Source organism: Telmatherina bonti (assembly GCF_933228915.1).
Source record: "Telmatherina bonti genome assembly, chromosome: 22".
Lineage (NCBI taxonomy): Eukaryota > Metazoa > Chordata > Actinopteri > Atheriniformes > Telmatherinidae > Telmatherina > Telmatherina bonti.
In genome coordinates, this window is record NC_136631.1 from 32067321 (window position 1) to 32084806 (window position 17486).

Genomic DNA, 17486 nt, shown 5'->3' on the forward strand with positions numbered 1-17486 from the left:
AAAAAGCAACTTGGGGTCAACTCTCATCTGACCCCGAAACCGACGCCATAATTAAAGGAAGACATTGTTTTACACAGTGTCAATGATATAGTTAATAAAATAAATAAAATAGTTAATAAAATAAAAGTTATAGTTAATAAAATAATAGTTTTGGTAATGTATTTTCTTTGTATGTGGGCTATATTCTAAAGTTATGAATAATAAAAGTCATTATAAAAGTTCAACAGACTCTTTCCTTTTTATTCTATGGTTTATTAACATAATTTGAATAAAAGAAAATCTTCAAATCTTAAAAATTCTCCAAAAAATATGCTTTGAGGAAGAAGTAAATAAGTTCTTAAGTGAAGAAGCCTCTGGCTGAGGATGTGTGTGCCAATGAAGACACGTCATGTCACTGTGTTTTAGAGTGTCCCATGTTTTGCATATTTTTGGGAATTTTTTTGCTGCATTTGTCTTTTTTCAGTCAGATCAGTTTTCACCAAGGCAGTGTCAGTAAGTCATGACATTATTCCAGTCATGACCTGTTACTCCTAGGCACATCTCAGTGATATTGTCATATAATTTATCTGTGCTCCTAAAAACTGTACAAATACAGCACATTTCATGTACAAGACAAGTCAAAGTGGTTTATTTAAAACTTTCGAAGCATTACACACGGTCCAAAGAAGCATTCAAATTAATAAAAGGCAGCAACACATGTCAAAAAAAATCTAATAAAATCACAAATGAAATTAATATTACTTAATTACCTTTGTTCAATCAGCACAGTTTCAGTCAAGGCCACTGTAGCTTGTATGACTTTAGAACAAGTGACTTGTGGTTTCTACATATAATATGTTCCTATAGGTAATTTATCTATGGTCTGACCAGTAAGAGTGTTCTGTAAAGTTCAGCTCCGACAAGTAAGAGGGAGTGGGTTGCAGTAGCCTAACACACAGGACTTTTAATCTTTTAATCATGTGTGATACAAGTCCAAGATCAACATATGAAAACAAGTTTATTTAGTTTTTGTCTTTTCTGAGGACCATTTAGTTAAAAGCATGTGAACTGTAATACAACTAAAAACCCATTCCCACACTGTGGTCGGGTTTATGTAACACTGTTAAGATCATGGTTGAGGCTAAAATACATTCTTTTACAAAGCAGCCGTCCTCCTCATGTCTGCTAGTTTACTGCTTGTCTTGGTAACACGTCAACACAACACATTATGATGTAACTTTGTCACTTCTTGGTCATGATCAGCCAACAGTTTCACTTGGTTTGTGTCAGACATCAAAACCACCTGCGCTGATTTAAAATAAAAAAACAAAAACAATCACAGTTAGATAATAAAATAGATTATCTTTACAACTTGAATGTATTTTTTTTCCTTTTCAAAAATTCTATTGTGTAATTTCATGATCATTGGAGGCAGATTATTCTTCTCACACAAGCATACTCTCGCCTCCGAATGCAACCAAAACCAAAGTAATTAAACAACTTCAGCAAACAGGATCGGAAAGTTTCCAAAAATAAGAATATTTTTATTTAATAAAGTCTTCTTCTGCGGCTTGATTAAGAAAAAGGAAGCAGGAGCGTTACCTCGCAAATAATTCTTCATTTATTCATTTATTCATGCTCATTTTGTTATATATGCAGGTGGGAAAGCAAATCAAATGTCCTGCATTGTGTTCACATTTAAAAAAAAAATCTGATTTCCCAAGAATACACACACATTTCAGTGTAGCATAGGTAACCTTAGCTGAACTGTTTGATGACATAGGTACATGTGCAATTGTAAAAGCAGCATCACTGGGGGTTTAGAAGTGGGTATACTCAATGCTGACTGAAAAAAAGTACCCAGGACGGCACCATTGTATGAACATATATACAGAGCAAATGTTTGCATGCATGTAAATACACACCCACAGTGCTGCCAGACGGTTTCATCTGCAGTGGGAGTTCTATTTGTGTATAAACAGCATCTTTTCCATGTATGATGTTTGCTTCAGGACTCTGCAGCTGCTTATAAGAAAAAGAAAAAAAAAAACAACTTGTTTGCATATATGTTAATTTCTCTGCATGCCCTTACCTTATTTGTAAAATAGTTGTAAAATAGCTGTATTTCTAACTTTATATAATTATTCAGTGTTTTTATTATTATTTTCAGTCAGCTGGCTGTACAGAGATGCTTTGTTTCATCCTGTAGTTCTGTAAACTTTATTCAACATGTGTGTTAAAGCTGTGTGTGATGTTCTAATCCTCACACTAACTTTCATGTTTCAGGAAGTCTTGTGTGAGTTTATGCATGAGAAGTTGCTGAGAAAACCTGCGAAGCGTTTGTGCACTTGTGATCTGTAGCGCCCTCTTTGGGTTGGTCAGGACATCAGCTGGGACCTACTGATCCAGGGTCCAAATGGCAGAATTAAAGACATTTAAAGGCAATGAAAGAATGTATTCTGTGTCACAAGTTTAGCCATTTATATGTTTATATTAAGTCTCTCCAGTTAAGCAGATGAAAGCAACCACTTTTATCCTTATTGTCATTGAAATAACAACAAAATTTCATGAGAGCGTCAAAACAGTATGACTGTTTGAAAACCAAACTTAACACCATAGTTAGATGGTGTGATTGGACATACAGATGAGAAAATCAACACATGTAGTATAAAAGTGCCTACACTTTTAGATGAAACAGTCCTTATTGACAGATTTAAGCATTTTATATCTTCAGTGCTGTTAATCTTTCTTGAGTTAAAGTGTAGGACCTGTGGTTTTACCTTGACATGTAAAATAACTAAATAACATCATCAAACATAAATTAGGACCTCAATAAGCTTATTTCACTTGTAACAACAGAGTGAAATGTATTATAAAGCTGCTCTGTTGGATGTAGATCTGGTGACTGGAGGCCGTTGGAGGACATTGCCGTCCAGGCTGGACATGTTGTGTCTTCAGAGATGATGTTCTGCTTGTCTTGGATGGAACCAGTGCTTACTGGACTTCTTGTTGTCTTTCTATCATCTCCAACCAGTCTGCCCATTCTCTTCTGACCTCTGACATCAACTAGAAAGATCATTTAAAGAAGGTTTAAATTGGCTCGAATTGATGTGGATGTAAAGTGCCCCGTGACAACATTGTTGTGAGGTGGCGCTAAAATAAAGTTGAATTGAAAAGGTTGTGAGTGAAAATCCCAGACCAACAACCATGTCACATTAAAAGCAACGTAAATCCACTTTCTTCCTCATTCTGATGCTCAGTTTGAACATCAGCAGGTAATTTTCACCATGTATGCAGGTGGCTAAATGCAGCCACGTGATTGGCTGATTAGATATTTTAGGTTAACAAGCAGTTTAGTATGATGCAGATCACAGACCACTTTAAAAAGTTGAATTTAATTTATAAAAGGATAGTAGTTTATTTCTGGGGCCATTCGATGCAGATTCATATTATATTGAGATCAGTTTCATGCCAGTAAAAATGTTCCCGCTTCCTTCAGTCCTGACCGTTGTGGCTTCCAGTCTGCGTGAAAACCAGTGAAAGTCAAGCTGGCTTCTTCACACCACTTAGGCACCCATTCTTAGTACAGTTTTCCTCTTTTTAATGGCTCACAATCGTAAAATGAACAAAGTCGTGATAGATTAGAAAAATTTTGGAGCCAAATTAGATACTGGTGTGAACATCAAATGGGTTTCGTCAAACATTTAGTTAATTTTCCAGGCATTTGTGTAATTTTATCTGCAGTTTTAGCATTTCCAGCAGCATATTAACAGTCAGAAACAGCTTCGTGTATTTATTGTATTGTGAATATTTAAGATTATACGTTGTATTGTTTTCAACATTTTAATGTGACAGAAATTCTTAAAATTTGGTCACTTCAAGTTGGTGTTGTGGAATCAGCTTAGTATTTCTCACGATGAAAGTAGTGTGACACATTAAAAATAAATCACAAAATATACACAAAATACTAATAAGTATACCAGAACTTAAGATGTATTATCTGGTACACGTGTCGATGATGATGATCACTCAGAATTTTCCTGTTTTATTATCCGTAACAAACACGGAATGATGGTTAGAGCCCCACAGGAATGACCTCAGTGGTAGATCATCAACCAGAATAATTTGCCTTAGGACTGTGACGATATGCTTTTGTTCCGATTCGATTCGATTTCGATTTTTTTGGGTGACGATTTAAAATGCGATTCTCACAATTCTTCCATATTGCTGATTTTTGTCAATTAAAAACAAAAAAAATGTACAAAACTTTTTTTTTGCTCGTCATTTTTCTTGTTCTTAATGAGGAAAAAACAACACAGTCGCCAGACCGTCATTCTGCTGCTATAATACCCAAGAACACAAGTGAAAAGATCAACAAAAACAATAAAAATTACAAGGTTTTACGAAGAGAAGTATTATTTTTATTTATTTTTGAAAAAAAAGGTTTTTTTTTTAACAAAAAAAAAACCATTTTAAAATTGTGAAGCAAAAAATCCTGATATTTGATTTTTCGATTTGATTTTCCCACCCCTTATTTACTGATTATTATTCAAAATAACAAAATTGGACTTAAAGATGCAAGAGGAGTTTTCTCTCTTCCTACAAACAGGTGGAGAGATCACTTCCAGGGTTTCAGAACGATTAACTTCTAAACATTGCCTTGTGCCATTATTTTTACTACGGTGTACCTGAATGGACAAATAACTGCGAGTGAAATGAGAACTCTGAACTTTAAAACAGCAACACTGGCTGTGTTTGATAAGAGCTAGAGCAGGGGTGTCTAAAGTCGGTCCTCCAGGGCTGCTGTCCTGCAGGTTTTCCTTGTTTCCCTGTTCCAACACACTTGGCTTCATGAAATGGATCCAACAGCCAATGAGATTCTGCACACTGAGTCAGGTGTGTTGGAGCAGGGATACATGGAAAACCTGTTGGACATCAGCCCTCAAGGACCGACTTTGGACATCTCTGAGCAAGAGCACCGTTTGAAATAAGTAACGCCAAAATAAGGATCAAATAAGAACATGGTAAAAATTTATAGGCTTTGTCTCAATGATATGAAGGTTTTTAACAACGTTATTATCAATTGCTCGATCCTCTGCTTGATCACTTTTTGATCAGCTTTATCTGACAGATTAATAAATTCAGACAAATGGATATTTGTTTTCCTTTTTTCTTATCTGGGAGATTTGGAAACGATTATTTTTAAATCGCTGATAATTAATTAAATGAAATAAAATAAAAAAAGAAAATTAGAAAATAGAAAATTACTTTATTACTCCCCAAAGGGAAATTAAATTAAATTAAATTAAACATCTAAATTTTCTTAGAATTTAGGTAATTAGCTGTAGTTCAATTACTGCTGTAGCAGAGGCCACTTAAACCACTTGCAGATGAATTTTGGCCAGTAACAGCCACCGTCCATTCACAACTGTACTTGGCATTTTAAGTAATTTCTATGCCCAGCATTACCACTATATGTCAGTAATACTTACATAGTGCATCTTAATGTACATAAAAGTACAGACTTTCACTTTTACAGAGATCATCCTAAATTAGGGAAGGAAAAGTAATTAGTATGCAACACTGATTGAAACAGAAAGATATGGTGAACACCAAAGTAACTTAAAGAAACATGCTGGTTTTAAAAAATCAAGTTAAATAAGTTGTTAAAACACAAAAAAAGTAATTTCTTGACAAGTTAGTTACACACGTGCAGTTGTGCTCATATTTATTCATACCCTTTCGTTAAAGAAAGAAAAAAAAACAGCTGCCTGTAAAATAAGCTGAAATTGGCTAAAGTGATAATAAATAAAAGTTTTATGAAAATCATTACATTATTTTCTAATTTTGGTTCAATAGAATTTTTTTTTTTTTTTTAAAAAGCAAACAAATAAGATGATTTATTACATATTACATCACTCATAAAGTAATATTTTGTTGAACAATCCTTTAATGTTTTCGCTACATTCAGGTGTTTTCTGTTCCTCTCAGTCAGACTTCTGCACCTGTTGACAGGTATTTTGTCCCACTGTTCAACAGAAAAGTGCTCAAGTTTGTCCAGGACCATTTTTTTTCTTTCTTCAGTTTAATCAAATGAAAAAACTGTCTTATTAATAGTAAATTATATTTTTGCAAATTTTTATTTATTGTTCCTTTTTAAAGTTTCCAGTTATTTGAGTGACTGTTGTAAATTCAGCCTTTTCTTTAATGAAAGGGGATAAAAATCTGTTTGCTGGGGTTAAAAAAAAAAAAAAGAAAAGAAAAGGTGTTGTAATACCCGGGAGTGGCCGCTGGGGGCGCCAGAGTCACTGTTTACAGCATGAGGGTAGCAAGCTGCACGAGCTCCTGGTTGGCAGCGTGGAGTTGAAACTAGACACTTTTTTTTTTTTTTCCTTTTTAAAGAAAAAAAAAAGTTATTAAGACTCGCAGGAAAACCAAATCAGTGCGTGTCGTTTACATGTCAGCCAACTGCTAAATCTGAATTAACTATTCGTTGATATGAAAGCGTCAAAGAAAGCGGAAAAAAGCGTTTAATTCGGGCTTCTGCATGCTCCCTGGCTAGCTAGCAGTTAGCTGCGGGAGCTACTAGGCTAGGTGGCTAGCGAGGTCCAGCCCAAAAATTTGTTCACCTCGACTTGTGGATGTGGTCATCCCCAGACTTTTTTCTTTCTGGGATAAAGCCAGGACCAAGAATCCACACTGGATTTAACGCTGTTAGGGAATTAGCAGGATGTCCAGTGAGGTTGAGTGTAGCCAGGTTGACTCCGGTTTGACAGCCGCCAGCTCCGGCGGAGTGCAGGACAAGAACCAAAACAAGCCAGAAGCGGCTCATCTGCTTAAAGAAGAAGATCAAGGGCTGGATGGCCACAAATCCGAGTCAACCAGGAGCCCGGCAGACACGCAGAAAAAATGCAAAGAGAAGGATAAAGAAAACGAGCAAAGCGGCGATGCTGACTCGGCTGTTGAGGCGGTGAAGAAGAAAGTTGTTGAAGCTCCGCCACCCAAAGTCAACCCCTGGACAAAGAGGACCACAGGCAGAGTACCGGTCAATAATATCACTTCTAGCTCCCAAGACAAAGGTAAAGTGGTTTTAAGCCTCTTCTTTGTTTTAATGGGAGTGAAACTTAATATGGTGAGAGCAGACAGCTCCTCCAGTAGCACCAGTAGCAGCTATACTGGTCATGTTGCAGCACTTTGACAGCTTCACTGCAGGCAAAGCAAGCACAAAATCTGCTGCAATGACCTAATCTTATGGTTGAATAAAATGCATTAAGTCGAATGTCAGTCTATAGGGGGGGAAGAGGTGCTGTTGGTAGCATATTTGCCCCATCCCCCTCTGTGCTCGGATTGCTCCTGAGCACCACGTGTTGATTGCTGACAACTGCTACTTCTTTAGCTCCCAGCAGGTATCTGTACTCCTGCTTGTCCCTTTACTGGAAATGCTGTGTCAAAGGGCAGAAGCAGGTATTGGTGGAATAAAATCAGGGGGTTTATGAGCTGAAAGCAGGTTGGAGTTGGTGCTGAAGGGTTGTCTGGGTTGTGCTGAAGCTAAGACAGCCAGGCTAACTCCTGCTGCTGTAAAGGCACGTTTTGCATGTCCAATGGCCTCTCTGCCTGCAGTTCCTCCCACCAGCCTGATCCTAGCTGTCACAAGAGAAAGCACACGTATGTGAACAAGGTGATTAAACAGGTGAAGAGATAACGTCGTAATAAACTAACTAATGTTGTTTAGATAAACCCTAAGGATGTTATTCTTTTATGATCTTCAAGTTAGTCAGAAATAAGACGTCAGGATTAATAGAAAGTAGCAGAAAATTGATTCTAATGTTGTTTAGATAAACCCTAAGGATGTTATTCTTTTATTATCTTTAGGTTAGTTACAAATAAGACATCAGAATTAATTGAAAGTAGCAGAAAATACATTTATTTAGCTGTTAGGAAGTAGCTCAACTTGTGAAAGTGTAAGCATTGATTGGGTAGATTTGTTCAAAGTTTTTATACTTTATGCACATTAAAGGAAAGAAATAAAGAGCAACCAGGGGTTGAATTTCTACTGAGTCACATTGGTAAATGACGATTTATTGGAATACCCATAATTCAATAATTACGTCTTTCCCCGAGCCGCATATTATCCAGTTTAAGTGAAATTTTGAGAAGCTGGAAACTACAAGCAGAGTTTTGTCTCCAAGTAAAAGAGGGGAATTTGAATAATAAAATTAAGTTTTCTGATTGTTCTTTGAGGCTTTTGGGGAGTTCAGCCATATTTCAACTGGTTTCCAGACAGGATAGTAGTTAGTTAGTGAGTTAGTTATTTAGTTTATTTATTTCGAACAAATGAAAGAAAATAAGAAAAGAAAAATATATGCACATACCTATACATACACATATGTGTGTATGTACATATGTAAGTAAGTAAACGTTTATTTATAAAGCGCCTTTCATGATAAAAATCACAAAACACTTCACAATAAAACATCAAAACAACATAAAAAACATAAAAACAAATTAGTAAAAGCAAGATTAAAAGGAAATGTCATATTGGGCTTTATATTGTTTTTGCTATCCAGCAACCAGCTTTATGCTCTGGTGGTCGGCTCATGTTTGATCTCAATTTTAAGAGCATTTCTCCCTCCTTTAGTCTGACATTTGTGATTCTAAATATGAGATTGAGGAAATTTGGGAGCATCTGTGGGTGGAATTAACAAATGAAACTGGTTCTAGATGGGGACCACATTGGTAGAAATGAGGCTGCATAAAGAATAAGAAAGATATTTCTCTCTAAGACTTCATACATTTAGCTGAAACGTGTTGTGTGGCGCAGCAACGGTAAGATATTAAAGCCATCAACTAGCATTGTTGAACAGAAAATATCCAAAATGAAGAGATTCAACACTTTTTTTTCATTAAAATTGAGTTAATTTCTGTGTATTTTGCTTATTTTAATCAACTCATCATTTAGGTTTCAACAAGGCGCTTCACCTTAATGAACAAGAATTATATTTTGATGTCTTGTAGATTTTCAACCAAACGGCGGCCTTGTGTGGTGAATTCACACCGCTCAGCTAAATGTGAGTTCTGAATGTCTGTCAGAGCACACGGCCACCGAGGGGGAGCTATATTTGAAGTGCACGACTCTGGCACAGGCATCATTTTACAGGGTTACTGTACAACCAGCTCAGTGGGTGGATGTCAGGAGAGTCGCTCGGGCATACACCCATTCATGTGGACCCAGTGTGTGTCTTATCAATACAACCATCCTCTGCCGAGCGATAGGGGCTGCAGCGGGCCACTCCCAGCCTGCGGAGACTCACTAAAATACCGCTGCTGGTCGTACACAAAACACCCTCAACTAGTTCAGTCATTAAGTCCCTGGAGGGGGTGGGGGGGGGAGTATTGTTTTTCATTCTGCACTGACAGAAATTCCCAATGCTGCCCAAACACAGCCGAGCAGAGCCGAGTGTGCATGACTTGACTTTTTAACTGCAATGTTGAGCAACGCTCCTCTGGACCGACAGTCTGCTTGCTGCTCCTCTTCCAATTCTGACTCTTAAATCTGACTCATAAGTTGGATTTCGGCCTCCGCTGCCCTTCAAATAGAAGTATGTCGCTTTCACTGATTAATTTTGTGTCTACAGATCAACAAAACGCTCTGAAAGTCGTCCGAGCCAGCAAGCCAAGACCAAGGAAAGCCAGCAAGGTAATGTCCTCTATTTATAAAATCTTTGTGTTTTAAAAAGATTCCACAGTTTTTTGTTTTTTTGTTTTTTTTTTAGATTAAATAAAAAATCACAAGATTAGTTATTGTGTCCTGATGAATATTTAGTTTAGTTTATTCGTTTCTTTGTCAGGGACAATGTGTAAAAAAACATTACTAAAGGATGCTTTACACCAGATTTAGCCTTAGCTAGTTTCCATCTGCAGTCCCTGGACACGCAAAAGTCATACTATTTAAAAAATATTTTAAAAATGACAACAGCTACACTTATATGCAATCACTTTACATTTCTCTAAACACTCAACATCAATAAAACATTACATTTTCTACAAATAGTTGTGTAGAAATGATGAACAATGAGCACATCTCAGCATGGATTATACAAAGTAACCTCTTTAAAGTCGTTGTACGTTCACTTTTCACCATGTGGAGTGGGAAATTCACATCTGTTGCCAAAAGTTTGCTGCTTTAAGCTGCTATCCTGTTTTTTTGTTTGCATTTCCAACCAGTTTTTCCACTGCTGTTCTTTAAGGCTTGTTCGCAGGAGAGGAATCCCTTCAGGTGAAAATATAAATACTGCTTATTAAGCTTTGAGAGGTAATGATGAGTTACAGACAGGAAGTGTTGATTCAGCAGTGTATCGTCTTTATCTATAATTCGACTGTTTATTTACGTTGTATGTTTTTTTTACAGTTACATTTCCAGTGTGAATCTGCGGATGCTGCTTTTATCATCAACCATGTGACGATAAAAACTCAAACTGCTTTATTTCACCTGTTAACTTTCAGAAATGCTGATTTTTATCATCACAGCTTGTGTTAACGCCTTGCGTTTAACAGGAAATAAACGTGAAAAGCTCAGAATTAAGCAGAAGAGAAGAAAACAGCTACATGTGAACTGAACTGGTTTTATTTTAGCTCAACAGGGAAACTTTATTTAACTCCACGACATTTTAACAGTGAGATGAACCCGAAATTCAGCCGAGTCATTCATATTTCCTCTCATGTTGTTACGTCACATGAATGTAACTACAGTTTAGTTAAAGAAAAAACTCTGTTGCGATTGTAGAGTCATGCTCAGGTTTTTGTGAATCTTTAAACAGATTCATCTTATTTATCTTTTTGTAGTGACACTTCGACAGGCACAGTTATTACATTTTAACCAGATTAATAATTTAGATGGACAGATTTAAATATATACGTTCAGTGTTTAACATATCAGTACAAACTTACCAAAAAATGTACTAATACATGATAAAGAATAAGAGATATGTGACAAATGAAACACAGGGATATATTTATGACAAGTAGAGCTGCGTTAAACAAGCTGATTTATAGATTTGAATTGATGAAAAAAAAAAAAAAAAGACTGGTGCTTAACAAAATCTTTGAAACTGAAAGGTTTCCTTTGCTTCTGTTCAAAATCCTGTTTTCAGCAGAATGATGCCAGATTTTTATAAAACATCTTGTCACCTGACGATAAGAGTTCTGGATGTACGGCTGGGAAACTGTCAGGAAGTCCAGAAATAAGGAGGATGAAGTGCTTTTTGCCTGATTATGCTCGTTATGCTGATTTGATCATTAAATCAAATTTATTTATGCAGCACTTTTAATACCAAGGAGCAGCGCAGTGTTTTACATAATAACTGTCAGTAAATATCAAATTACATTAATTTCAACACCAAATTAAAAATCAATAACTCTTAGCATAACTAAACAAAAACACGCAACTTTATTTTTTTATAAAAAAATTTATATATTTAAAAAGAAAAAAAAATGTAAAAATTAAATTGAATGAAATGGAAAAAAAAAATTACCCACAAACTTATCCATAATCCGATCAAAGCAAACTTTATTTATAAGACATTTTATGCACAATAAAATGTTACACAAAGTGCATGGTGACATTGTGGACGTACTTATTAATCTGATAACAGACAAGTAAATGTACACAGCCATCTTTAGAAGTATCATGTTTCAGAAGTGCATGTAAACGCATCATATCGCATTATTACAGTAATCTGATTACTCACTGGTATCTGATTTTAATACTCATGCAGACGCTCAGTGTTTTACAAAACTGTTATCTGAGAAAGTTTAGAAAGTCGTTACATAAACATGGAAAAGAATCAATATCGAATCAGAGTTAATTGAAATCCAATCAAACTTTTATTGATCTAATTGATTCAGGAAAGCAGTGGTCATTTCCATCTCTGATTATTGGCTCAACTCTTTGTTTTAGACTTGATAAACCAACCAGCGAAGAGACATTTTACAGCTTAGATTAGCTGTTTCATTCAGCTTTTTTCTGTTAACTCTTTAATCTCTGGTCATATTCACAGAATGAAGCCGATAAAAAGACAAACCCAACGTAAATGAAGAATTGCTCCACAATAATAAATAATAAAGTTCATAATTATGTTTTAGTGACATTTATGGATCTTTTCCCAGTTTTCCCAGTTGTTTGTTACTGATTAACCCTTTCATGCATAGTGACCATATAGGGAAACCTATTTACAAGCTTTTTTCTTGCATATTCATGAATAAGGATGGTATTTTTTCTAAATAAACCACTTCAGTGGATGTCAGTGAGTCATCCAACACGTTTCCGCTCACTGGAGAGTAAATAAATATGATACAATTGAACATAATGTAATTACACAAGTATGCCTTTGTGATAAAACAGGAAAAGAAAATGATACAGCTATACTTTATACAAAATTTTCACAATATAATTATAATTATATATTATAATTATTTTATAGAATACATTAATAACCAAAAAAGTATCATTGCATATGTCTGTAGAGGTAAAAAACTATTTAAAAAAAAAAAAAGTGTTGCATTGTTTTTTATTAATTCATGCATGAAAAGGTTAATTCTATTAAAACAGGAGAAATGTAAAACATCTATATTCCCTTTGTTTTTTCCCCTTTTTGACAGAGGATAGCACCATGATAATATTTATTTGTCATGTATTTAGCACCAAAAAAAAATGAAAATTAAATTCATTTTTTATGACCATTAAACTTTAAACTTTGAGCAAAAGGTAAAAACTGAACCCAGTTTTCCTGTTTTGCTCTTTTTTATCAGAGCAGGTGTTTAAGTTAGATTTTTTTTTCATCTTTTATTTGGGCCAATCAGGCTCTAAGAATTAAACTCTTAATGCCTAAATTTCTGCGAATAAACAAAAACAAAATGAAAACTGTGGGAAAAATTAAAGGAAAAAAATCACATTTTTATCAGCGGTTGTCACCAGCAGCGTCTTGAGTCGTCTTTGTGTGAAATAAAACGGAGATTCAGCTTCTATTTTAGTGCTTTTGGGTGAAATGTAGCCCAGACTTTCTATCAGCTCCTTCAGGATTCATTAAAAACTCCATCCTGCATCCAAATCCAGAGCAGATTCGTCTCTGCGACATGCCCTGCAGAAGAAGTCGAGTCGTGTAAATTTATCTTTTTATGTGAGTGTCTCTGTGTCCACGTTTCCACCATCCACAGCACTTTTTCCTCCGTCTGGTCGATGCCGTCCGCGACCACGCAGCGTTTAGCGCCGATACGATCCTCAGAGACAGGCTCAACCTTTAAATGCTCGGATTCTGATTTTATGTGTGTGTTGCCTCCACAGTCGAGCGACTTCAGCGACATCACAAACTGGCCCACACCCGGAGAGCTGGCCAAAGAGGTACGATGTGGGAGAAAGCTGGGGAGCGAAGGTCAAAAAAGGCTTGCAGAAAAGGTTCACACAGAGGAGCTTTTCTGGTTTCTGCTCATTAGATGGAGCACAGAAAACATCCAGCAGATCTTTGCAACACTTAAAGCAGCCAAAAGGAACACAAACAGGTTAAAAATGACGCATTCTGAGGAAGAACAGAGTAAAAATCCCTTTAAAAACAGAAAATTCTGAAGTTTTAACATATGGAAAAGAAAATATTGGAATTAATCGTCTGAAACACTTTAAATATATAAAAAAAACTTTGGTGAAATAATGACAAAAGGAAGAACCATTTCAACTTTATTCATTTTAGGATATTAAATTATTTTAAACATTTTATTAAATTACTTTTTAAATCAGTCATTATGTTTTACTGTTCCTTCATACGACCCCACACGACCTGAGGTGTGAAAGTCTGCAGGAACATGTATAAAACCATAACAAATTCTCTCCTTCCCAAAAGACGAAAGCCAGTGGAGTAGTGACTAAATCCACTCTAACAAAACCAACAAACTCACTGGTCATCGAACTGAAAATACAGAAATGTGAAGACCTGGTCCGTGTTAAAATGGTTGAAATCGTGTCCTGAGTAGGAAATGATCAGGTTTCATGTATGGAGGGAGATCAGGTTCCTTCACACACCTGAAGTCGAGGCTTAATTTAATCCAGCATATATAAAAAATGCAGAAAAAACTGCAGCTCACACACAGATAATCCTAAAATTCAGAATATTATGGAAAAATGTGACGTAACCATATCTGTGTTGAGTCAGCTACCAGTAATATATTGAATTCTTTCACCTGCACATGCTAATAACCACAGCAGTTACATGTATGACGATTAGGGCAGACCAGCCAACATATGACGTGTGGGGCCAGAAAATAGAAGAAATAGATTAAACTCAACACTTTAAATATTATGTTAGACTCCAATGAAGTATATTTATGAGAGGAGGAGACCAGCTACAAATTTACTTTAAAAATAAAATTGATCTGCAAATTTTTTTGGCCTCATTTTTGTTTGTTCTATTTTTGTTTTGGTTTTTTTTTTTAATTTCATTTTTGTTTACTTTTTTAGTTATATTTTCAATTATTTTCTATTTTTTTAAATAAAATTTAATTTTATCTTTGTGGTTTTTTTTAAAAATTAATTTTTATTTTATTTTATTTGGGATTTTATTTTATTTTCCTAGTTCAGCCTATTTGGTATAACTTTGTCCTCTATAGCTTTTCCTTTTAAATACTTAGTTCAGTCACCGTCCCCTTGTCTCTTCCATCTGTTTGTGAATCTAAAGAAACCAAACTTGAATTAATGAACATTCATGTATGAAAGTAAAATAAAATCTGGGTACTTAAGAAATAAATGAAAAAAGTACCAAACAGTACCTAAAAGGACCAAAGACAGGAAAGGTATTTCAGCAACATTAAATTTGTCCTCTATGGGTTTCCGTTTTTTGTCAGCAGCAACAAAATGTCCTGAACAACAACGGGAAGAAGCCTCCGTCCCGCAGAGAGAGGGACAAGAGAAGAGAACGGCCGGAGAGGAAATCGGAGAGCAGCCACGATGGAGGTGAGAGCAAAGAGAACCAAGAGGCTCATCTGGACCCGCTGGGAGAGCTGCCCAAAGACGGCGAGTCCAAAGACGCGAAGAGCGGCGGCCTGAAGAAGAGAGGAGGTGAGGGTGAGGAGTTCTTCTTCTTTCTTTTATCAAGCATCATTCCAAGCGGAGGCATGTGGTTTCACCTGCCTGCAGCCAATCAGAAACATGATTCCTGCACAGAAGCATGTTAATAACTGGTATTGATCAGTGCTGGGGATTCTGGTGTGTGGATGCCGTGCTCTGATCAGCTGTTGCTCTTCTTATAATTTACTCCCACTTTTTTTTTAAACGTTACAAAGCCTCTGATCTGTGGAGCCGAAAGTAAAACCAATTTACACTGAAGATCCAGCGGTTTTCTGAACCGCAGCGTAACTTTCCCCTTCGTTCAGGATTCATTCCAACCTCCCAGTCACTTCAGACGTTGTGAGATCAGAACCTGTGAACAGGGAACGATTCGCCGTCATGTTTGTGAATTCTCAGAGAACTGAGTTATCATATGTGACAACGTGGACTTTGCTCTTTGAGGCCAACGTCGCAGCACAGAGCATGTGTGGGATGGCATCATAGCGTGTAGGCGGAAGCCACACAAAGCAGAGCGGGGGGGGGTTAAATCAGACATACTCTAAATATCGTCCCGAGAAGTTCTGTTTTTGAGACGATGTGAACTGAACATCCTAAAAAGGGAAGAGATGTCCACTGGCCTTTCCTTCATTCTGGTTTCCAGATGTTTTTACTGGTTTTGGTTGGCTGTGGAAGGTCATGCACCAGTAAACGGCCTCAGGTTTGCCAGATAGTGCTGCTTCTATGCAAAAACAAAGAAAAAGTCGTTTTTACTGTAATATTTAATAGGGATGTGAATCTAATAACAAGTCACGATTCAGTTTGGTTCAGATTTTTAGGGCGACGATTTTGATTCAAACAGATTTTTGATTTATAATCGTGATACTTAAGTAACAAAAGGTGAACATTTCCAAGTAACTTAATTCTTTCATAAATTAAATAAATAAAAGAACTGAGGACTTATTCGGGCCGATTCGATTTAAATTGCGACACAAACTAAACTTTTTTTTGTTGTTTTTCTTCATTTCATTTAGAAAAAAAACAACACAGTAGTCAGACCATCATTCTGCTAGTATAATGCCCAAGAAGACAAGGAAAAAGATCAGTAAAAACAATGAAAAGGACAAAATTATAATGGATTTTTTTTTTTTTTTTTATTTGAAAAAAAAAAAAGATTTTTTTTTTTTAAACAAATATATCGATTTTAAAATTGTGAAGCAAAAAATCCTGATTTCTTATTTATATTTTTTTATTCCTCTCCTGCAGTTGACTACTAATGCCTGCAGGCATTAGTAGTCAACTGTAAACCAGGCTGTTTTCCAACTCTAGTCAAATGATTATTCTGTTTATTAACAAATAAACAAAGCAAATATGTTTTTATTACCTTTTCTGTGTAAATAGACCAAAGTTTTTCATCCTGTGAGAATGACACGCAGAACAGAAGCGGATTGATGCCCAAAAAACCCCCAACATCAAAGAAAAGCACTGAAAAAGTGGACTCACATCGTCTCCACCACTGGAAAATGAAATAAATAAATTTAGTTTTAAATAAAGACAGTTAAAAATAAATTTATTTATTTATTTAAACAATTTTTTTAAAAAATTTAAATATATTTATTTATTGTTTAAATAAATAAATTTAAATAAAAAAATGTAAATAAAAATTTAAATAAATTTTAAATAAATAGTTTTTAATTAATTTTTGATTATATTAGAAAGAAATTAAGTTTTTAAAAATCACTTTTAACACTTTCTATGAAAGTTCAGAAAAAATTGATGCCACAGAATAGTCACGTTTATTTATAAGCATGTTTAAAACAACATACGATGACCAAAGTGCTGCCCAACAAGAGAAAACAACCCCAGCTAACAGAAAGATTGCAGAAACAACATGAAATACCAACATTTCACACATGATCTTTGTTGTTGGGGTCCTGTGGAGGGAAGGCGGTTCCAGGTAAACCCTGAACCGCAGCCGGTCTCGCAGCTCCAGACGGAGGGGTGCAGTTCAACATTCAGAAAGATAAGAACAGGTTTACCCGTTTAAATGCCTAAAACACACCGTAAGATCTTCCAACCCTCTGTACACCAGGCTGGAAACAAAGAAGCTAAACGTGATGTGTGATGACAGCGTCGAGCTGCTGCTGCGTTTCATCGAGCTGCAGACTCAAACTTCAGCGTTAAGGTCGTCCGGTCCCGATGAGATGAAAACATGAGTCATCTGAGAAGATTCAGAGAAGCTCATCTGAAGCTGGAACTGGAGAGGATGGAACATAAAATACCTTCCGGCATCCGTCACGCTCATCCTGTCGACGTTCATGGTTTTATTTTTACTAAGATAAATTCACAACATGCTGAATTCTTTCATTTCGATCCTTTTTATTCATGTTTGCTGCTAGCCGAGTAGATGGAAGCAATAGCT

The 17486-nt window shown here is 35.9% G+C and overlaps 1 protein-coding gene across 9 annotated transcripts in view; it reads left to right on the forward strand.

The window, feature by feature from the left end:
• The first annotated feature begins 6303 nt into the window (after positions 1 to 6303).
• The window catches only part of larp1b (La ribonucleoprotein 1B), a 47360-nt gene continuing 36177 nt past the window's right edge, over positions 6304 to 17486 (forward strand). For 5 of the 9 annotated variants that reach the window (XM_079262063.1, XM_079262065.1, XM_079262066.1 and 2 more), the window contains exons 1-4: positions 6304 to 7058; positions 9615 to 9676; positions 13319 to 13375; positions 14866 to 15085. In XM_079262063.1, the coding sequence (XP_079118189.1) occupies positions 6710 to 7058; positions 9615 to 9676; positions 13319 to 13375; positions 14866 to 15085 (688 nt within the window). In that variant the 5' untranslated portion in view covers positions 6304 to 6709. The remainder of the gene's footprint in view (positions 7059 to 9614; positions 9677 to 13318; positions 13376 to 14865; positions 15086 to 17486) is intronic. The other 4 variants (XM_079262067.1, XM_079262070.1, XM_079262064.1 and 1 more) reach the window with 2 other exon arrangements.